The 22865-nt window shown below is 48.4% G+C and overlaps 1 protein-coding gene across 6 annotated transcripts in view; it reads left to right on the top strand.

Moving 5' to 3' along the window:
- The window catches only part of Myo5b (myosin Vb), a 303903-nt gene that overhangs the window by 184027 nt on the left and 97011 nt on the right, over positions 1-22865 (top strand). For all 6 annotated transcript variants that reach the window (XM_087592156.1, XM_087592152.1, XM_087592157.1 and 3 more), the window contains 4 exon segments: positions 2346-2611; positions 12820-12901; positions 13326-13466; positions 21933-22055. In XM_087592156.1, coding sequence (XP_087448282.1) covers positions 2346-2611; positions 12820-12901; positions 13326-13466; positions 21933-22055 — 612 coding nt within the window.

The following is a 22865-nucleotide window of genomic DNA, read 5'->3' on the forward strand; positions in this document are numbered from 1 at the left end:
GCAACACACATACACCTGCCAGCGACCCAGTGACCCAGTGTCACAGGTGCTCAGCCCAGGTGTGAGCTCCAGAAGTCTGAAGCTGAGAACCACTTCCAGCCGGATCCTCGGTATGCGCCTCAGGCCCATCGGTGGGTTTGCTGTGCCCTCTGCTCTTGAGTGTTTTACTTTTAATTAAGGCATGGGAATGTGTTCCATGATTGCCAGGGCTACCTCAGAGATGAAACGCTGTCCCATTAGTTGGGACACCAGAGGCCATTATTTTCCCCTTGAATTTGGCAACGCGGGCCCATAAAACTAACCTGCTGTCTATAATGCTGACCATTTTAGTGGATCAATCATCATCTAATCATGCTTAAATGTAATTGCATGACGTCCAATCGGTTTCTGTTAGTACCTTTAATCAGCAGTCAGGAGTGTGGGTGGGAGCACAGTCCCACTGTGGTGTCGAGAAACCTGTTCCCTGGTGGCTATTAGTGTTAGCTCCCTCACTGTGGTTGCGTCTCTGCCACACTCTAGCAAGAGAGAGGAGAGAAGGGGAGGAGCAGGAAGAGGAAGGAGGGGAGAAGAGGGCATGAGGGAGCAGGCCCATTGTTTGCTGCAAGCAAAACCAGTCAAATGTGAGGGGATCCTCTGTAGTGTGTGCCTAGCAATTAAGAAATCCCTAAAAGTAGGTCAGACGAACAAGTCGGACACTCGCCACCTATGAACTCGTTGCCTGCCAAGCAGGCTCCAAACTCTATGGTAACGCCATGTTGGAGCAGGCTCGGGTAGGGTGGCTGCGGATGGAACCGGTGGCCAGGAGTAGCCATGACACCGTTATCTGCTTAGTGAGTGGGAAGGACAGATCGCTACATACCAAGCCCAGCCTACTCAGGCAGCTTGGCTTGGGCTGTCAGGGAGTTTTCCTCAGCCTCATTTTCCTCAACTGAGTAATGCAGGATAGACCAGAATGGCAGCTCCCAGGCAGGAGCTCCCCAGAGACAAGGAGCCTTCGTTCAGATGAGTCTGGGAATGTTCTTTAACCTGCTGTCTTGGTGTTCATGAGCCCAGCTGTGCTGAACCTGGTTTAACACTCGTTAGTGCTATCTCCCCGCTGTATCCCTGCCCAGGTCTGGGGAGCCCGCTGTTCTCGAGGCTTGGGGGAGGGGCATTCTTTTCTAACATCCTACTTTATATTGTTTGCTTTGGCTATACATGGAGAGGAGCAAATGGTCTACAGATATGATGTAAGAGGGGAAGTTAGAACATTGTCTATGCTAATTTTTTCATTAAATAAGCCCTCCTTTCAGTGCTGCAGGCGGCCTCATCAGAAATCCAGACCCATAAGCCATCAAGAGCCATTAGGAAATCATGTTCCGAATCTAACAGATTCTCTTCTAGCCTCGGAGTTATTAAGCTGGCTCAGCCACGTTGCCAAGTACAAGATGAGGGCGTGAATAACCACAGGGATGTGAGGTTTTCTGTGGGGTTTCCTGGATGGGCAGCAGGGATTTCCCAAGAGACTTAGCTGGTTTAATGGAGGTGAGGTATATCCCTGTGGGGACTTTTAGTTTTCTAGTAGTTCAAAAGCCTGGTGGTATGGCTGGTAAGCACAAGTCAGGACCCAAAGGAGGCCTTCTGTGGTCGCTGGGAAGCCGGCAAGTGTGTTGTCAAGCCTATTAGCATGTTTTCATTGTTGAGAGACGCTGTCTGCTGCGTTTGGGCTTGCTTCTTCCCAGTACATCTGCGCGTGCCCACTGAAGTCACATGATTCGAGAACTAGACTGTAAAGCCCCAAGGTGCTTCCCATGTCCCGCCTACCTATAAGACAGTCAACAATCTGGTCCCTATCACAGAAGGAACCTAAAGCCTGGGGAGGTGGCTGGATGCTAGGCAGACCTAGAGCTTCTATGTAAAGGGCTTTGCGTGGGAGGCTGGGAACTGTTTGCTCGAGTTCGGGAGTGGTGCCCCTGCAGACGCCAACTGCATGCTCAGCTTGCACCTGCTCCTTTCTGGCTCCTGACTCTGGACTGCCTCTGCATTCCTAAGCTGTCTGTTCATAGACCGTTCCCTGCACCTGTGCTGTGCCCTCCTGCCAGATACCTGGCAGTTCAGGAAGGGCACAAGCGCAGTGCCCAGTGCTTTACCTTCTTAAGTCTTCGTAACGTGGTCATTGGCAGGCATGAGTTCAAGCAATACCGCTCAGGCTCTACACTTAACCTGACACAGGGTGTGGGGCTAAGCTGGTAGAGCAGAGATGGGGTTCCATGGGTGCCGGGAGGCACTTGGCCTCTGGTAGGATGGAAAGAGTGCAAAGGAGCCTATCTTCCATTCCCCTCCTGACCCTGCCTTCCTATCCTCAGCCCCAGGACGAACACCTGAGCAACTTCTGCCGCCTGCTAGGAATAGAGCACAGTCAGATGGAGCACTGGCTGTGTCATCGGAAGCTGGTCACCACCTCCGAGACCTACGTCAAGACCATGTCCCTGCAGCAAGTGGTCAACGCACGCAATGCCCTGGCCAAGCACATCTATGCCCAGCTGTTCTCCTGGATTGTGGAGCACATCAACAAGGCCCTGCAAACCTCCCTTAAACAACACTCCTTCATCGGGGTCCTGGATATCTATGGGTAGGCCTGCACCCCTAGTGTTCACTCTACCTGATGGTCAGAAGTGGTCCTGTTGGCACTTGGGAGCCAACAACCGACTGAATGGATTCCAGTGGTTTCAGCCAGGAGAATTAATGAGGCATAGAGGCATTTGGGGCTGTTGACCCCAAACTCCAAACCAGACATGCCAAGTGGTTTTACAATACAGGTGACAGTCCCCAAGGAAGAATGTTCCCTGTGAAAATACTGATATCATTGTCCCTATTGCAAGCCTCTATAACATTGATATTCTTAAGACACAGTCTTACTTTGCAGCCTAGACTGGCTTCAAACTTGAAATCCTCCTGCCTCAGCTTCCCAGTTACAGAGATAACCACGGTATACCACCAGGGTCAGATTCGGCATCCATTTTTACTACTAGGAAACAGACCCTGAGAAGGAAATGGGCTCCATTCTGGAAGCCTCCGCCACTCTTTGTACCTGCTAGGTTCTATTTCAGTCAACCTCTTGATCTGTCCTCAACTGAGGCAATTGCTTTAATGTTAATTCTGCCCAGTTCTGCCTGGACCAGTGCTATATGGTAGCTTTTGTGTGGGTTCTCTTCCTTTTGGAATCTAGAGGGATGTGACGGGCTTTTATTTATGACTGATCTCTTCAGGGAGAGGCCATGCAGCTCGGAGGGAAATACTCATGGAGAGACATCGGGGGACTGGCTTTCTCTAGCCAGGCCGCCACCAAGAGCTGCATGACTGCAGATCACAGTCCGTCTCCGCTGTTCCCTTGACTTCAAGGGAGGCTGTGAGCCAGTCTTGCTGGTATCTTTATCTCAGACCTGTCTACACTCACGTGAAATTATGTGGACAGGGCTGTATCCCTCCTGCTCTTCTTGAAATGGCGTTGACCTCTGTGAGCTAAGAATAGGTTCCCTTCTCCTGGACGGACTGCTTCTGTCCTAAAATAGCAACCCAGCCCCATAGATTGCAGCGCTGCAAGAATAGGGACACTCGAATGAAGCGCGGCGTGGTGGGCTGGAACTGTTGGGAGCCCCTGAGGGTAGCATAGAGGAGGATCCCCTTCCTGTGCAGACAGGCTCTCTCACTTCCTCTGATGCCTTGGCTCAGTGGTGGCTTTCACGTCAGACCGTACTGCATGGGGCATAAGAAAAGAGCTAAATTGGATTTCTGGGATCGCAAAGGAGCATGTTGAAGAGTTAAGTGTCGTGCACAAGGTAATAATGCAAGAAGCCTTAGAACCTGTAGAAGGGTCCATCCTGGGGTTTAGATACTCGGTGATGCCGAAGATTAAAACCAGAGCTCATGCACGTTCATACAACCAGGAAAGTTGTCTGCCGAAGGTGCTATGAACTAAAATGGAAGAGGGCAGAACATGGAAAGTAAGGAGAGGCAACCATTCCAGCAGTGGGGACAGGAGGACAGTCAGGGTGAGAGAGAAAACCCAAGGTGTTAAAGCTGGAGAGATGATTCAGTAATTAAGAGCACATGCTGCTTTGCAGAGGGCCTGGGTTCAGCTCCCAGAACCCATATGGTTGTTTACGTATCTGTAACTCCAGCTTGATAGGGTCCAGTGCCTTCACCGGACCCAATGCCTTCTGAGCTCTGTGGCTATCAGCCAAAACACTCATATACATAAATTTAAATAAATACAAAAGTTTAAATGTGAACAGAAGCCAGATGGTTGACAGCAGTGGGAGATGCATCCCTCAGTGTCTCCTCAGGGCAGGCCTCTCTCCTTGTAGTCAGCAGGACACCTGCTTTGCTCAGTTTTGCCGTAGCATCCTGAGAACACTGCACTCTTTAGAGAACTTACTGCCCAACTGTCAATAAGTGATTCTGCCTTATACCCCCCCCTCTCTCTCTCTCTCTCTCACACACACACACACACACACACACACACACACACACCCCACCTTGAGTATTTTCAGGTAATCAGATTTCAGGTGAGAAGACCTGTACACTGTGGCTGGTGTCACTCCCCAGGCTAGAGTCCTGGAACGTATTAAAATGGAAAAGGTGAGTTGAGCATAAGATTTTATTGCTCTGTGCTTTGGGATTGCAAGGCACAGCGTAAAGACCTGCCCAGACTCCAGATGCTGTGATTTCCTTCAAATGATTGACTGTAACCTCCAACCTGTGAGCCAAAAACCCATTTCTTCCTATGCTGGGGTATTTTATTACAGGAACTTAAAAATAACTAAGACACATAGGTTAAGAGAATTGGATCAGATGTTAGAACCTGGTGTCTCCGGGTCTTCCTTCCACTTGTGCCTCTGAAGGGCCAGCCTTAAACCTCAGCACAGAGTTAGAACCGAGAAGAGTTCTGAAGTATGAGTGGGTTGCTTCACTCCACCCTGTACATATGAATATTTCACAGAGTCCCACCCTGAAGTAAGCACTTACTCAGGATACAAGCAGGCACCACAGGAGCTCGCACCACGCAGCACATCTGTACTCCACGTGCACGGACTCTCAGGTAGCTCATAGGGTAGAAAGGGATGTGGCTCCCTTAGAGACTGTGGTGCCCTGCTACCCACCGTCCCCTCTGCGGGCCTCTGTGAACAGACCAGTTCCAGACACCCAGCACCTAGGTTTAAGAACGCTTCTCTTTCTTTAGCTCCCTCGTCTGCTCTCCGAATAGTGCAAGATAGGCAGTACCCAGAGCAATTGTGCCAAGCCAAGCTGTTCTAACTAAGGACCTGTGAAGCTCCCCGTGGGATGTTCCTACCAGGCAGGGCTGGATATTGATAGAGGACAGCATGGCAGCTTTTGGCTGGAGTCTCTGTTCGTGTTGATTAGCCAGCATTCGCCTCTATTGGCTTGGTTAGTTACAGAGCTAATCCTTTATTCCTCTTCCTTCCTCGAGGCATCAGGAAATAAATGGCTCGATGTGGAGAGATAGACATTATTATTATCATTCTAATCTTTGACCTTGGCTTTCAGGATTTGGCTCTAGTCAGTCCATTTTTGCAGAGGACAGTGCAGGATGCAGCAGACAAACCTGTCACTCAGAGAACACTGCAAGAAGTAGGCAGGTTTGGGGTTGGGGATTTGGCTCAGTGGTAGAGCGCTTGCCTAGCAAGTGCAAGGCCCTGGGTTCAGTCCCCAGCTCCGGGGGTGGGGGGAGGGAGTAGGCAGAAGTGCATGAGATTTGCTATCTTGTGTCTTTTCTGTTGCTATGATAAAATACTCTGACAAAACCAACCAAGAGAGAAAGTGTTTATCTTAGCTCACAGTTCGAAGTTGAGTCTATCATGGTGGGGCAGTCAAGGCAGGGAGAGCCTGAAGCATCTGACCACATATATACCAGAACCAGGATGAATGTCCGTGTTCATTGGGTTTCACCATACAGTCCAAGATCTTGCAATGTTTGCTTTTGTTGTTGGGTTTCAGGAATTTAGTGTATGTCCTGATCGCTAACCCCTCAGTGGAACTGAGTTCCACGTACTCCATTTCTATTCTATAATCTCTGCCCTATAGTGGAGAATCCATTTCTCTGGTAAAAGAAACTCTTGTGCCCTTGGTTTGTTTTGCTTTGATTCCACTTTCCAATGCAGACTGGGCAGTCCCAGTACAGTTGCTCGGAGATGACTGCCCAGCCTCTCCTGGCCCTTGTAAACAGGTGTTGTAGAGAATTAAGGGGGACAAACTGTGATCGATTTACCCATTGTCCTATGGACAGCAACCCCGTTCTTGGTGGCCCAGAAGGTCACACAGGACACTGTCAGCTTTAGAGCAAGCATAGCGCGTTAGACCTCACAGGTCACGTGATTCCATTCTGTTCATCTTGTACTGTCCTAGCATCTGAAGAGAGCTTTACGACTCGGGGTACTCTGATGCCAAGACCACACTTCTAGACTCATGCCGGAGCGTCCACCTTTTTGATGACGTAAAGCAGGGCTATTATCTACAGAGTTCAGGCTCGAGAACTGTGCGATCAAGTTACCAAAGAGAATCATGGGAAGATGGCACCACTGGTAAAGTGCAGGACACCCATGCGTGAGAACCTAATTTGGGGGTCCTTCAATCCATGTCTTTAAAGAGCAGTTGGGTGTGCTGAGGAGGTTGAGGCGTGAGGACCCACAGGGCTCCCTGGCCAAACAGAGCAGCAGAATCATTGACCTTCAAGTTCAGAGAGAGAAGATGGCAGTCTCAGAAATGGGGTGGGAAAGTGACTGAAGACCACTGCACTGATCTCTGGCCTCCGCATGCGTGAGCATGTGTATATGTCCCCTCCCATACGTGTGTACCTACACACAGGAACACATGGACAAAAGTCACAAAACGGTGTTTTAAGAAAGGTGGCGATTTCATGTTAGGGGATGTAGTCACCGTACCTATCCATGGCCGCATGTGAGCCATGGGTTAGGCACATGTCGTAGTCCTTTGGAATATTCCCCTTTCATAACTAAGTGCTCAGATGAGGCCCTAATTTTTTCCTCTGTTTATTCCCAGACCCCACCACCCAACACTGTGACCTCGCCTCTAAAAGCCTAGAGCTGATGAAGTTAATACTCCTTTGAAAGGTTCTCATGTACTACCATAGCCCCTAGATGGCTTTCTGGTGGTCATTTGGTGCCGAGGGATCATGGCTTGATCTTCATTTGCAGTTCTTATAAGATCGGCTGGTGGATTTGGAGAGACATAGTACCTGAGAGTTGGCATTTTCTGATCCCTATGGAAATAAGGGAATAGTGTTCTCTTCCTCTTCTTCTTCCTCTTCTTCTTCTTCTTCTTCTTCTTCTTCTTCTTCTTCTTCTTCTTCTTCTTCTTCTTCTTCTTCTTCTTCTTCTTCTTCTTCCTCCTCCTCCTCCTCCTCCTCCTCCTCCTCCTCCTCCTCTTCCTCCTCCTTCCTCCTCCTTCCTCTCTCTCTCTCTCTCTCTCTCTCTCTCTCTCTCTCTCTCTCTCTCTGTGTGTGTGTGTGTGTGTGTGTGTGTGTCCTCCCACCTGCAAATTGTGGCTAAACTCTTCTCAGGATAGCTCCTGTTCCCTCTTGCATAGACTTGCAAATGCTTCCTTGTGGCATTTTAATGCTATGGATTAAGAGTGTATTTACTTTTAAAAGTCGTTTCTGTTGATGGGCAGAATTACTGCAGATATGATTTGGCTGGGAAGGAAGCGTTGTCCTCTCTCCTTGGCTGTGTTTCTGAGGTCAGGTGTCTTACTCATTTCCCCAGTCAGCCCAGCTTCTCCTCCTTCTCCAGCCCTACAGTAATTATGTTAGACGGCAGAGGAATTGTTACCAGATAATATCTCAGAAACAGGGAAATTATGAGCTAATTTCTGCCACCTCAAATTAATGAGAATGTTCTTTGTGGAGTGCTACCAATGTAAACCTTTAAAAAATGACAAGTGGGAGATATTTAAATCTTCAGTCTGTAGAGCCCAGCCAGGGCTGGCTCTGCCTGCACACCCCGTGCCCATTATCTGGCCTATTGCTAGGCTGACTCTTTAATCTTCCTTGTAGATTATGTTAATTAAATTTCCTCTCGGCTTGCACTGTCATCAACCATCACTGTGGCTGGAAGTGGGGGTGGATTGAGGTTCTAAGTAATTTAACTTGGTCTGCAGGAGCGCTATCTGGACTAGGAGGGCCATTTTACGGGGTAATAGCTGTTGCCTCATCTGTGTTCTACTGGGGCTGTGATTCATCATAGCATTTGAATCTTTGATCTTGTTTTATTAACTTAGAGTCATTTTCCCACATGGGCACGGCCAAAGGCTGTATTTTAACATGGCTGTCTCCAAGCAATTGATTCCTTTGATCTGAAGGTGATTTCCCACTTTTCCATGTCTTAGACCTTGGTAGGGGTGGGGGGAGACCCTAAGGCTTTTCGAACACTGCTCTGGGCTTGTTACGAACCTGATGAATCTGCTTTTGGGTAATCCCTCCACACAGAGCCATATCCCCACCACTGTGCCTCCAGCCCCTCACCAGGGACAGGACTGCCGTGCCTTCTGAATGTAGTGTTTAGGGAAGAGCTTGCAATGACAGAAAACTCAGTTGTCCATATTTAGAAGTGGGAGGGTAGGGTGTGGGAGGGTGGAGTGGTTTGCAGTGATGTAGCAGGCCAGATGAAGCCTGTACCTCCAGTTTCTCCCTATTGGCAGTTCCCCTTCCTCTCTCTCACGCCAGGCCTCAGATACTCCTCCTTGCAAACATACTGTGCTCACAGCCTTTCCAAGTTATCCCTTCTTCCTTACAAATCAAACTTTTGCCTCTCTCAGAATTAAGATTTTTGACTAGATTCTCTGTATTCAGATACTCGGGTCTTGTGATTCCCTGGCTTTGGTTAATTTCCTCATATCTGGGCTTCCCCAACTGTAGAGTGAATTAGTAAGAGACCCTCACTCCTGGTTGCTATAAGCATTAAAGGAAAACCCACAGAACCCTTAACCTCGGTGTCCAGTCGGTGCTTATACTCGATAGTTTTAGGTCAACCTGACACAAGCAAGAGCCTCAGTTAAGAAAATGCCACTGTAAGACTTGGATGTAGGCAGGCCTGTGGGGCTTTTCCTTAATGAGTGATTGACTCAAGAGAGACCAGCCCATTGTGGGCGGGACACCACTGAGCTGGTGGTCCTAGGTTCTATAAGAAAGCAGGCTGAACAAGCCATGGAGAGCAAGCAAGCCAGTAAGCAACATTCCTCCATGACCTCTGCACCAGCTCCTCCCTCCAGGTTCCTGCCCTGTGTGAGCTCCTGTCCTGATTTCCTTCAATGATGGACAGTGATGTGTAAGTGTAAAGCCCAATAAACCCTTTCCTCCCCAACTTGTTCTTGGTCATGACGTTTCATCGCAGCCATAGGAACTGTGACAAGGACAGTGCTGATGAACAGGGCCACTGCACTGCAGTCTTTGAGCTTGATATGTAAAGGAAAGTTTCCACCTCCCTTCTGATTCCAGCTAACCATCAGGCCCAGTGCTGCCCTGGGTGCAAATGGGCCCCACTCATCTGAGGCAAAACAGCTGGAGCTTACAATGCTACTCACTTGCATGGAGATCAACTCCACTTCTGTCCAGTCGTTTGAGTCTTGTTTTTCTAATTTGGTAAAATTGTCCCTTTCATATATCTACACGCATACACATACATACATATGTATAAGTATGTATATACACACATATGTATGCATTTGTGTACGCATCATCATGCCTGACTCACATTTAGACCTTCCCCACCACCACTGTAGTTCAGTTGCTTCCCCTGAACGTCCTGTGGGTCACTTGCAGTCCTCTTGTCCCAGCCTTCCTTAGTGTTTGGGAATATTTCTGTAATGTGCCACCAACATGTATCATCAGGCCCTAATGATGTTTCTCCCCTCCCTCCTCCTCTCCTCCCTCCTCCCCCCTCCTTCTTCCTCCCTTCTCCTCCCCTCCCCTTCCCTCCTTCCCCTCTTCTTCCTTGATTCCCTCCTCCCTTCTCCTCCCCTCCCTCCCTCTCCTTCTCTCCTCTCCCTTTTCTCTTCCCCTCCCCTCCCTTCTCTTCCCCTCCCCTCAATAGGCTTCCCTGCCCCTCCTCTTGCTGCACCAAGTCTCTTCCCTGCCCTCCTCTCTGTAGGCTTCCCTTCCTGAGCCCATCCTCCAGCCACACTGTGAGTGCATGTGTTGAACAATACTGCAGTATTGCATTCTAAAGTATAAACCTTTCACATGAGTCCATTTTGGGGGACTAAAACCTAACAAAGTTACAGAGCTTCTTAGACAGTTCACAGAGTATAAATGATTCAGAAGAGAAATGTTGAATTCTGTTGATTATCAAAGCAGTTCAAAGATATTTTTACACCAAGTAATCAGATATTTTTTTTTAAAGTTTGAGAATTTCACGCATGAATATAATACATACATCCATCTCTTAGATCATATCCATCTCTTTTGCCTCCCTCCAGTTTCCTCCCCTACTCTCCCCACCTCTTTCCCTTCCCAACCTCACTGACTCCACCTGTCCATGATTGGGTACAGAGTTTTATATCGGAGCATGGTGGCCTCTCAGGGTTCACATCCCTAAAGAAAACTGACTTGCTGTCTTCTAACAGCAACCAGTTGCCAATAACTTCTTGGCTAGGGGTGGAGCTTTATAAGCCCCTCCCCCTTTGTGTTGACTTGAGCCTGTATGAGCCTGTACAGCAGCGGTTCTCAACCTCTAGGTTATGACTCCTTTGAGGGCTGTATCAGTTTGGGTTCATTGCTATGAAAGGACACCGTGACCAAGGTAACTCTTAGAAAATATTTAATTGGGGCTGGCTTACAGTTTCAGAGGTTCAGTCCATCAGCATCATGGCAAGAATTATGATTCATAACAGTAGCAAAAGTACATTTATGAAGTAGCAACCGATATAATGTTATGATCAAGGGATCACCACGGCGTGAGGAACTGCACTAAAGGGTCCCAGCATCAGGATGGTTGGGAATCACTGCTGCACAGGTTCTGTGCAAGCCCTCAAGAGTGAGCTCACGTGTGCAGTGGCTCACATGAGCAGCAAAAACTGCCCAGCCTTTCCGGCTCTTACAGTCCTTCCCACGGTCTCTTCTGAGATGAATTCCTTAGTCTTGAGGGGTAGAGCATGTGACGTAGCTGTTCCAGTTAGAGCTGGGAATTCCAGAGTCTTGTTTTATGTTGGTCAGGTTTAGGCCACTATTAATTGTTGGAAAAAAAGAACCTCCTCTAGTGGGGGTTGAGAGGCTTCCTAGTCCATGGGTAGAGATAAGACCCTGAGGAAACCGTTTATTACTTTGTCCATTTAGCAGCATCCGTAGTGTTGGGTTTTCTCCTCGGGCTTATAACCTAGACAGCCACTAGTTTATGACTTGGTTAGTGGTACAAGGCATGACTTCCATCTTGTGGAGTGGGCTTTAAATCATACCAGACATTTTTCAACAGCAGACTATGGTAATACTCCTAGTGAGGTGCGGGGATGGTGTAGAGCTAAATAAAACACTGAAGTTTTATGTGTTTACAAAAGAACTCTTTCCGAAAAATGTTTATCTGGATCTCTGTGATACGTTATGTATGACATTTGTAAAAATGCATTAAAGTATTGAAACAAACTGGTATGGATGAGCTCAACCCAGTAGAAATTATGTAATAAAATAGCACTATTGACTGGTGTTAGGATGACACTCTCTCATTCATGGCAAGGCATAGGTCGAGAAATAGCAACCTACTTCTACCTTTCTGGTGCTGTGCCTGCTTCTGCCTTTCGTAAAACAGTGCTCTGGGGACTGGGGAGATGCTTCCGTGGGTAAGAATGTTTATTGTGCAAGCAGCAGGCCCTGAGTTCAAATCCCCAGCACTCATAAAAAGCAGGGCATAGCTATATAAGCAACTGAAACATCAACGTTATTGGGGTGGAAGCAGAGAGGCTGTTGGAACTTACTGGCCACCAACACGAGTTCCAGGTTCAGAGGGAGAATTCTTAATGCAATAAGGTAGAGAGAGGTTGAGCAAACACCTACCATCCTCCTCTGACCTCTTCCTCATACACACAGATGCTTGTTGCTCCATAAACACCTTCACATACATGCATATCACATACAATATCCACATGCCAACAAAGAGAGCTTTTTGACATGGTAAATCTCCTTGGATAAATATCCTTAGGAAAGAGTCAGAAGTTGAAGAGATATATAAAATTGTCACAATACTGATGGCAGCATTCGATAAAGAACCAAATGCCCTTCACTGGGGATTAGTGAGTTAATACATCTATGTGTCAGCTCCTGAGTTTCTGAGAATTGGAGAAATAATGCCCTAGGTTTGAGACATAGCAACAGACCTGTCCGTCCTCTGTCTGCCCCCAACCCAGAAACCCAGCAATTCCCAGCCCCATACAGACCTGAAACGGGTATCCTGGAAGAATATCGTGGTGGTGTTTTTAGGTTGGAAAGTTAGCCGATAAAAACAGGAGGCAAAATATAAGTTTGGTTTTCTTTAAAAATCACCAATAAAAGACCTGCCGGTATGCACAGAATCATGGCTGACCGAGTTGTCTGTGCTCCCTGTAATTCCCTACTCTCAGTTCTTTATCGGTTGAAAAGAAAGCTCCTAATGCCCCTGTTTCTAATTTTCCAAGATTCCCAGCATTGATATTTGCAATGGAAGTCTGTGCACAGGGCAGAACCTGGCAGCTCAGTGCTTGTATAAAGGAGAGGGGCAGCCATGGAGTACTTCATGGGTGGTGTATCTTACCTGTGGCTTCACCTCTCTCCCTCTGCAGGTTTGAGACCTTCGAGATTAATAGCTTCGAGCAGTTTTGTATCAACTATGCCAACGAAAAGCTCCAGCAACAGTTCAACTCGGTAGGCTCAGGGTATGACCTGGGTTGCTGGCGTCAGGACCTCACTGTCCCCCTTGGAGTGACACCCAGGGTCACTTCTCTTCTGAGATTGGTGTGATTCTGCTCTGCCCTTCCCTTCCCTTTGCTTCTTGATGAAGCTCCTGAGAAGCGAATAAATGCCCCTTGACTTTGACCCACTTCTCTCTAAACTGAGCTTTCAGAGCATCTAGGGAACTGAAGGCCGGGTGCACAATTCCTTTACTGTCTAGAGTCCAGCAACACATGTAGGAGTCTACTACTCCAAGACTGGGATTGGACAAGAACGGGAAGTCACCTAGCTGCGCTTTGCCATTTCCACTCATGACAGAATTTAATAAGAGCATAGGGGAGGTAGCTCTCAGGCGCTGTTCACAGCGCACTCACCTTGGCCTTTTGCTTTGTCTTAGCATGTGTTCAAGCTGGAGCAAGAAGAGTATATGAAGGAGCAGATCCCGTGGACCTTGATTGACTTCTATGATAACCAACCGTGCATAGACCTCATAGAAGCCAAGCTGGGTATCCTGGACCTGTTGGATGAGGAGTGTAAGGTAATACAGCTCCCTGTGCTCATTGAGCGGCTTGGGCCTAGGTCTTAGCAGAAGGCTTCTGTGTGATGCAAGGAACCAGTGAAATATCAAAGCGTCGGCATTCACCATGCTAGCTAAAAGAGAACCCGTTGAATGTAACCGGCAGATCCTGTTACCCTAGTCAACGTCTGCCTCTCTTGGCAGAAAGCAGGGGCTATGTTGGTGGTAGGCATTTGGTCTCACAGGATTTAGATGCCAAAGATGTGGCTAACATCTAGATAGGTATTCTACCAGAGAGGAAGGACTCAGGAGCCGCGGGGAGGTCTTTAGATGACTGTGAGTGGTAGACATCCATGGGATAGTGAGAGACAGATCTCCCCCTCCTCCTGAATCTTCTGGATGTTTCTGGTATAAGAGAGAATCGTGCCAATAGCAGGAGAGCACCTAGAAGGTAGGATGCAGGGTAAAGAGATCCAACTTTAGTTCTCCAACGTCCTTGGTTTCCTGCACTACGAATGGCTGGAGACTGAATTAGATTTTGGCAACCCCTCCTGGTCCTTTGGCTGATTAGTGAGGTGAGTGTGTACCCCCGCCCCCACCCCACCCCTGCAGTGATAGAAGCCTGCATCAGAAGGTGTAGAATTCATATGGCTTGATCTAGAAAGAGAAGAGCCACTTGCTTTGATTTCAGTTTCCCCATAATTGGCTGGAAGATCACTGAGTGTGGCTGGGTGTTTATGGAAGAAGAGGAGTTTCCTTTCCAGAAGGGTGGGTGTTCCAGAAGCATTGCCTGGTGCACACTCAATAGTCCCAGCACTCAGGGTGCTGAAGTAAGAAAATTACTCAAGTGTGAGGCTAACCTAGACTGAAAAGACAGTTCAAAACTAGCCTATGCTATTTACTGAGATCCCGTCTCAACCAAAGAACCTCTCCCATCCCTGTAAAAAAGTAGAAAATAAGTCTGTCTGGCAGTGGTGGTACACGCCTTTAATTCTACTCGAGATGCAGAGGCAGGCAGATCTCTGAGCTAGAGGCCAACCTGGTTTACAAAGTGAGTTCCAGGACATCCAGGGCTGCACAGAAAGAAACCCTGTAGAAAATATACCAAATCCTGTAGCTGGCACATTCAGATTTCTTAATATTTTGGGAGGCAGAGAAAAATTGGAAGGTAGAAGCCTCACTCCGTAGCCCAGAATGGCCTAGAACTCTGTAGCTCTGACTAATGATCATCCTCCTGCCTCATCCTCCCCAGTGCTGACCTACCAGCATATACCACCACACCAGGCTCTCTAAATGGTTTCAGCATCTCTGTGAAGACATGGGCTTCATCATCAAAGTCAGAGCCTGGGAGAGAGGATTACAGGTGTCCGTGGCTTGTCTAGGCTAACCCAACATGAGAAGTTGTGCTCAAGGTGGGACATCTGCTCCTGGAGTGATTGCCATTGGCCAAAGTCAAAACCCAGGCCCTTGTGTTTGCCTTCTTCTGGTAGCTCCCTCCTAGATTTCCTGGGTGAAAACCCAACCGGACTTGAGTCCTATCAGTAACCTCCACCAGCTGCATGCTCCTATGCAAAAGGCAGCCCCAGGTTCTGAGTCCAGCTCAGGCCTCGGGAGAGCGGGGCCTGGGTAGCAGGATCTAGTCTAACTGCAACTCCTCACTCTGCTTCTGAGAGGGTTGGGGGATGAAAGTCCCCACCCCCCACCATAGAGGATGGTTCTTTCCGGCTCTGTGAAGAATTAATGCATCACAAACCAGAAACTCCCAGAGCAGGTAGCCTTTCATATCCCATTACTCACAGCCTGTCACAATAACACCTCAGTGCCTCGGGACCGCCTGTTCTGTGACTTGAGCGGCTATGTGGTAATTTGCAACGAGTTGCCCCAGCAAACATGGCTGCCTATGGGCTTCTTCGGTTGTCTGAAACCATCACACACAGTACCAGGATGTCCAGCATGGGTTCAAGAGTGAGACACAAGCCCCTGAGGGACCTCCAGATTAGTGCTGGGTGGGGAACTGGAGGCTTCAAGGGCAGCATTGCCAGCATATGGCAAGGCAAGGGTAGTGGAGAACACAGACAAGCAAACCATGTTCAGCAGTTGCCAGGATCACCCCCCAGGGTTCCTGCTCTAGTCCAGGAAGTGGTCCTAGGTCCCCCTGCTTTCTCTTCATTTGTGGGTACACATTCCTGGGGTATTCTGCTTAGAGTCTACCTATGAGAAATGATATAAAAATAAAATTGTTTCAACCTCAGTTGCCACAATCTGTGAGACATAAAATGTGATCCACGTATACCTTAGGCTGAGTTTTGAGATCAAAGTTCTCCAGAACAACAGGGCAGTGTTTTCAGGGGTCACCAGAGGCACCAGGGGCAGGTCCTGGAGAGCTATGTAGGCACAGCCTGTGTTTGGAATCAAGAGTCCCACAGCAGGCAGAGAGGTGCATAAGCTCGGGGCAGTAGGAGTGGTACTCAAGCAGTAATAAGGAAAGAGGTGCTTCAGATACTGAGCTGTGTGGCTGTGGTATTTCCACATGGGGTCTCACTGCTCCTCAGGAAGGAAGTTAAAAAGCTAAAAGTTGAAATTGCCCGCTTATCAACCTAGTGGGGACATAGGCAGGGCTGGGTCACGGGTGTAGCAAAGGAGGCCAGGTGCTCACTCAGTTAAGGAACAAGAGGGAAAAGTCCGCAATGTGAAAGGTTCTGTGCAGCGACATTGTTCTGGACATCAGGAGTACGTGCACAGTCTGAAGCAGAGTCTAGCAGCTGTGAGCTCTAAGGCAACAGATAATACTGCATTTGTCAAAACCACCGAAATGAGCCCTTTAATGGGACACACTTTGCTGTTTGGAAATGGCACATCAGTATGTCAAAAGTAGGGGTTCCTAATGCTGTGACCCTTTAATACAGTTCCTGATGTTGAGGTGACCCCCAAACGTAAAATTATTTTTGTGGCTACTTCATGACTGTTAATAATTTTGCTACTATTATGAATCATAATGTAAATATCTGATATGTGACCTCCAAAAGGGTTCGCAACCCACAGGTTAAGAACAATTGTTCTAGACTCTTCTGGGAGTCACCATACCATGGTCCTAAGAGAACTGAGGGATCTCTGTGCTGGTGATGGCACCTGGGCAACCGGGCACCCCTGTGCTGCCTGTGGGAGCCACCTCAGCTATGTCCTTTACTACCTCCTTGTCTCAGATCCTCTGAGAAAGAATAATGAAGAGGCCCTGAAGAATTGAGTTCTGTGACCTCTGGGCGAGAACACGCAAAGCCAAAGGAGAACCAAGCAAATGGTGCGAAGCAGCCAGTGGGGAATCACGGTGAAGATTTTGAAGGAAGCACCCCACAGCCGCTGCTTTTCCTTGGGAAGTGTAGATATGACTTTGAAAGGATTCTTCTCAGTCATCCTCCATTGTGAGGGAGGCCAGGAGCTAGTGGGAATCGGGGAGGAGACACGTTGTTAAACCCCTTTGGTTCCTTCAAGGGGCAGAAAGCCCGAGCATCTGCAGTCAGACGAAGTGACAAGCTTCTACTGTCCCCAGTCCACTAGAAGACTGTCTTGGGGTAGGGGCGGGCATGAGATCACATGCCAGCCCACCCGCTCCTAAGCTGTGTTAAGACTGAGCATTTTCTGTACTCTGCTGTTGTGCGTGTCTGTTCCTTGCTTCTTTAGGGGACAAGGTAGTCTTGTTGATAGGATGTGATAGGTGTGTACTTCTCTGTGGTGACGGTTTACTTTCTAGGATATACACGTTGCCCGAAGCTGGAGAGATGGTGTTTGAAGCCCACAAAGTGTGGCATGAATGGAAGAGGGGAGGCCTGTCCTGGGCAGCTTGCATCTTTCCTTTCATGGATCCTGAGGAGAGCTGAGCAAATGCACTCATTTGCCTGGTTTACCCAGTCATGGTTATGGTGACACTGGCCAATGACCTTGGAGCCTTTGCCCTCCTGTTCCCCGACCTGGGCAGCCAGCTTTCAGAGGTTCCTTTATCCATAACTTCCTTTTTTCCTAAGGTCTCAGGAAGCTGAGCTGGAGGGAGCCCAGTTTGGGCAGACAGGAATAGTAAACAATGGGGAAAAAAAACACTGTTGACAGAGCCCTTAGCTGTCAACTTCTTGGCCCAGGTGGTATCCCAAGCAAGAACAATGTTTGTGGTGAAATCATCCTTATTCAAGGACATTAGAGAGAGGTTGTCATTCCCCAACACAGTCTCTTTTTTTTAAAAAAATTACTTTATCTAAATCATAAAGAGTAAAGTATTTGAAGGCTGTTTGGGGAGATTGTAATCTCCATAGAGATGAGGAGATAGGAGTGTGTGGGATGCTGGCCGGGAGGGTAGCCCTCCTCCCTGGGAGAAGATCACCTTCCTAAGGCAGCGTGAGTAGGATACAGAGGCTCACAATATTCAAGCAGGAATTCCTTTTTGTCTTTTTAAGTTGGGAGGATAGAGTGTGGGGTGGAGGGTTACGCTGAGTACCAGACTCATGTGCATGACCAGGTCTTTTCTGGTGAGGAAACTCTAGCCATCCCCTACAGCAGTTTTTAACTTTCTGCCTGGCAACCTAGACTATCTGTGAAGGAGAGAAAGAGGACTCTGCAGGCTCAAGGCTGGTAGAGCATGGGCACGGGAGTAGCTTCTGTGTAGAGGAAGGAAAGTAATATAGGCACAGGTGTGTTTGCCGAGGTCCAAGACTGCCCGGTCAGCAACCTGCTTCCAGCCAGGAGCAGAGTCTGAGCCCACAGGAGAGATTCTCGGAGGGAAACTTGGTCTGTTCTTGGCAGCAACCATCGCTCTAAGTCCAGATCCACAGGGCGTGGAAAAGTGAGGGTGAACTGATGGAGGAAATCTAACATCCCCAGCGAAGGAAGTGGAGGACAGAGCATGACCAGATGGGACGGCGTTCTGATTACATGGGTGTTTGCTGAACTGGTGCCCAAGTAGCCCTGCAGTGTAGTCAGATGTACAAGAAATCACCACTCCCTAGAAAACTATGGGACTACAGAGTCCCGGGCCCAGCTGGGCTCTGTGACACTGAGGGGACAGAAATATTCTACAGGGCTGGACACAGTGGCACACTCCTTTAATCTCAACACTCGGGAAGCAGAGTCTATTCAAGACTGACCTGTTCCACACAGAGTTTTAGGCCAACCAGAGCTACCTTGTCTAAAAAACAAAACAAAAACAAAAAACAACAACAACAACAAAAACATAAGAAAAAGAAAACAGAGAGGAGGAGGCAGTGGTGGCCATAGCACTTCTTTAGGACTGGGGTCTGGGGATGCTTTGGTACAAGGATGACTTGTTAGTTTTCGGGGGACAGATGGCAAGGCACAGAAGTATAGAGTGGAGCAAGATAGCATATAAGTGACCAAGAAAGTTGTCATTGTAGCAGTGCCCAGGGTGGGATAGGGGAAAAAAAGGCAGGGTTGAATAATTGCTCACAGAGCCATTAGCTGTCAACTTCTTAGCCCAGGTGATGTCCCAAGCAAGAACAATGTTTGTGGTGAAATAATCCTTATTCAAGGACATTAGAGAGAGGTTGCCGTTCCCCAACACAGTCTCTTTTTTAAAAAATATATTTATCTTAATCGTAAAGAGTAAAGTGTGTTAGCTTTGTTGAGATGTAGCATACACAGTGTGAGCATCTGAAGTATACAGCAGAGTGGCTTTGAGGGAGCTCAGCACTGCAGACATCACTCCCAGAGCGTTCTCACTCCCCTGCAGTGAATGGAGAGGTGCCTCTGCCTGTCACCTCCCCTGTCTCCATACACTTGCCTATTCTGGATGGGTTGGGACTTCCTGAGAAGTGACAGCCAGCACCACAGGCCCTCGGGTTTAGGACTCTGAGGGATGAACTAGACCATCCAGTGTTCTCCACTCTGCATCAAGAGGGGTGTGAGGAATCCTGCGTGCAGCCATGTGTGGACTCCTTTTAAAGGATTTGCACACACACACACACACACACACACACACACACACACACACACTCTCTCTCTCTCTCTCTCTAGAGCTAAAGATAGCTATAATCCAGGCTGTGCTCAAGTACGGGATTCTCTTTCCCCTGTGCCTGATTAAAATTTATATATGTGAAAATATTTTTTTTATTTTTGAGAAAACTGCCTTTTCACCCGATCCTGTGTTCAAGGTTGCCTTAGACTCTATTGCCAGGTCAAAAGGCAGAAGATGAAGGAACATGTGTCCCAGAGCCAGCCTTCCTTGCCTTAGACCCCAGGCCTGCAGCTTCCAAGCTTTGTGTCTTTATCTGACCTCCTTGCCTCGATTCTTTACCTCTGGGATGTGTATAAATATAATACCTGGCTCACAGGGTGACACCTGGCTCACAGGGTGACACCGAGACTGAGCTGAGACAGTGAAAAATGTGTTGAAACTGTGACCGTCATAAGCACCGTGGACATTGGCTGTGGCTGTGATGAGAATCCTCACTGAGAATCCCAGTTGGCTGATCTCGGTTGGAGTGGAGTGAGGAGTGACAGAGGTGGATCTTAGTCAGGAAATATGTGTACTCATGACCCCGATCATTGGTGTCTTCTGATTGTTCCTGCCCACCTGTCTCAATTATTGACCGTACAGGATCATAGGGTTTTCTCACTGAAGTCCAGTGCATGGCCAAGGGTTGCTAGCAGACTATACAGCATTTGCTTAGCCGAGCTTCTCTTTGTAGTTCTGTCTGACCCAGTTGGGTCCCTGGAGGTCCTTCTTGCTCCCGGGCCCTGGTCCTGATGAACCCCACTGTGCTGACTCCTCCTTCACCCACACCTGGTAGTTCTAAAACAGAACTCTCGGAGACAAGTATAACAGAGTATATATAGAAAGTGCTGAATTAAATATATTTTATTGTCTGTCCAACACAATTAATAGCCTCCTTCAGGAAAGAGGTTTCTTTCTTTGAATCGCCTATACCACATGGCACAGGGAATTCAGCGCTAGTTAACGCCAAATTGAATCTTGAGGGAAAAAAAATCCGTTTGCTTACAAAGGACCTAAGAAGTTCGTTCCCACATCTGTAAGCATTTTCCTTTTTGGAGCATATCTTACTTACTGAGAAAAGCCCTTTTTATATGGACGCAGCAAGGGTCACTTCCAACCTCGCCTGGATCTGAGGGTACAGTGTAAAGTCATGAAGGAGAGTCAGTGAGCTACGGAAACTGAGGCCTGTCAGTGGGTGTCAGGATAACGGCATGAGGGACGTCTCTCTGGCTACGTCACTGTCATCACTGGCTGTTTCCATAGCAGGCGCGATGACTGTGTTACATTTTTCCCCACTACACTATTACTCTATCGTCCCCCGCACCCACCCCTACCCCCCGCCTCTGAAACTCTTCTTCCAACAAGCGCCCACCTACCTCAGGGCCTTTGGGTAGGAGTGTGCATGTGTGAGGGGTGGTGCTATTTTACTGAAATATGGGCAGTTTTTCGGTGGCTACACCACTGAAGAAAATGAGTCCTTCCAGCCTAGCACCTAACTATCCACTCTACTGAGAGACGGAGTCTTATGAGTCCCTCTCCCATGTGTGATAAAGGGTTCAATCATCACCCCTCAGTGAGTGGTGGAGCCTTATGAGTCCCCCCCCCCTTACGTGATAATGGGTCCTCTCTCATGTGGGTCAGCACAGCTCCAGTGAGCTCATGGCTACGGAGCTATGTCACACCAATCACTGTCTCATGGCACAACCCCAAGAGTTCTGGCACTTGCATATGTCCAGCCTCTCCTCCAGGATGTTTCCTGAGCGTACACACCCCCAGCCCCATGTTTGTGTGTAACACAGATGTCTTACTTAAGTCTGCACACTGCACTGTCATGTAGTCCCCACACTTGGACCACTCGTGACTCCATTAGCCACTGCCTGCTGCAAAGAGAAACTTCTCTCATGAAGGCCGGGAGCAGCTGAGACAGTTGTCTGACTCTATGGAGTCATGCTATGTAGTGGCTGAATCTAAAAGCCGATGGGGAGTTGTAATAATATGTCTGTGTGTATATTCAGTTGTTCGGGATCCCAAAGAAGAGAGACACGAGACCAGAAATGGCCGGGAAAGGCTTCAGAGGGAAGGGCAGCTGAGCCAGGGCAGTAGTACGGATGAGCTGGGGAAGGGATATGGGCGAATTATGCCAAATCTGGGTGAGCAAGAGCATGGTGCTGGAGGGGACAGCAGCGTCTTCAGACAGGGATTCTGCCCTACAGCCTTTGGTATCCATCTTCATCCTTTGCCTGAACTTCCATTTTCTTCTGGCTAACTTGTTCTTTGAGGCTCAGTGCCCTCCCGTGGATGTCAGCCCACACACAGCCAGTCAGTGACCTTCCATAGCAGGAGCTTAAGAGTTCATGGCTGAGGGGGTTCTCATCACTGTCCAGTTCGAGTCCTGGCTGGAGAGTGGAAGCCAGGCTCCAGCCCTTTCCCAGGATGCTTCACTGCCTTCTCCTGCTTCACAAGACACTCTCTCGGGTCTCGTGCTTCTCCAGGTCCCCAAAGGAACTGATCAGAACTGGGCTCAGAAACTCTATGAACGGCACTCCAACAGTCAACACTTCCAGAAACCGCGCATGTCCAACACGGCCTTCATTGTCATCCACTTTGCAGACAAGGTAACTGTCCCCTTTGCTGACCCGGGACAGCCACCTCAGACCCACAGTACATAGAATAAAGATTTTCTAGGCTAAGGAAGTTGATTTTGTGAGTTCCGGTAACCTGAGGTTGAAGGTAGGTTCTTCTCTGAAGATTTCTTCCCCACCCTCCCCTTGGCTCACCTCTGGTATCAAGGACTAGGCCCAAGCAGAGCCTGCACTGTGGCAGTCGCCTTTCACATGCACAGCAGGTAGTAATGGAAGGCTGCTGTCCTTGAGCCTGAGAAGAGGGAGGAGAAAGTGTAAACACAGTACTGACATTGTTTGGATTCCTTCTGGAGTATCCCACACTGATCCCAGTGATGGGTGTAGACTCCGAATGGCTCTAAATGGATTTGTGTTGAATTCTCAGGTGGTAATGTGCATGTAATTGCATATCCTGATTCAATGCATCTGGGCCATGGTGGAGAAAATGCTTTCACAGAGCCCTGAAAAAGCCTTCTCTCATGGGATTTCCCTTTTAATACAGCACTTTCTTCTGCCGAATGAATGAACACTCAGTGTCCTCTGCATAAATCTCTCTATCAAATTTGCCTCGGTTCCTTATCTCTGGGACGTGTATAAACCTAATACCTGGCTCACAGGGTGACACAGAGACTGAGCTGAGACAGTGAAAATGTGTTGAAACTATGGCTGTCAAAGCACCGTGGACATCGGCTGTGACTGTGATGAGAATCCTCACTGGGAATCCCAGCTGGCTGATCTCAGGAGGAGTGGAGTGAGGAGTGACAGAGGTGGATCTTAGTCAGAAAATATGTATATACGTGACCC

Source organism: Rattus norvegicus, chromosome 18 (assembly GCF_021556685.1).
Source record: "Rattus norvegicus strain SHRSP/BbbUtx chromosome 18, alternate assembly SHRSP_T2T, whole genome shotgun sequence".
NCBI classification, from domain to species: domain Eukaryota; kingdom Metazoa; phylum Chordata; class Mammalia; order Rodentia; family Muridae; genus Rattus; species Rattus norvegicus.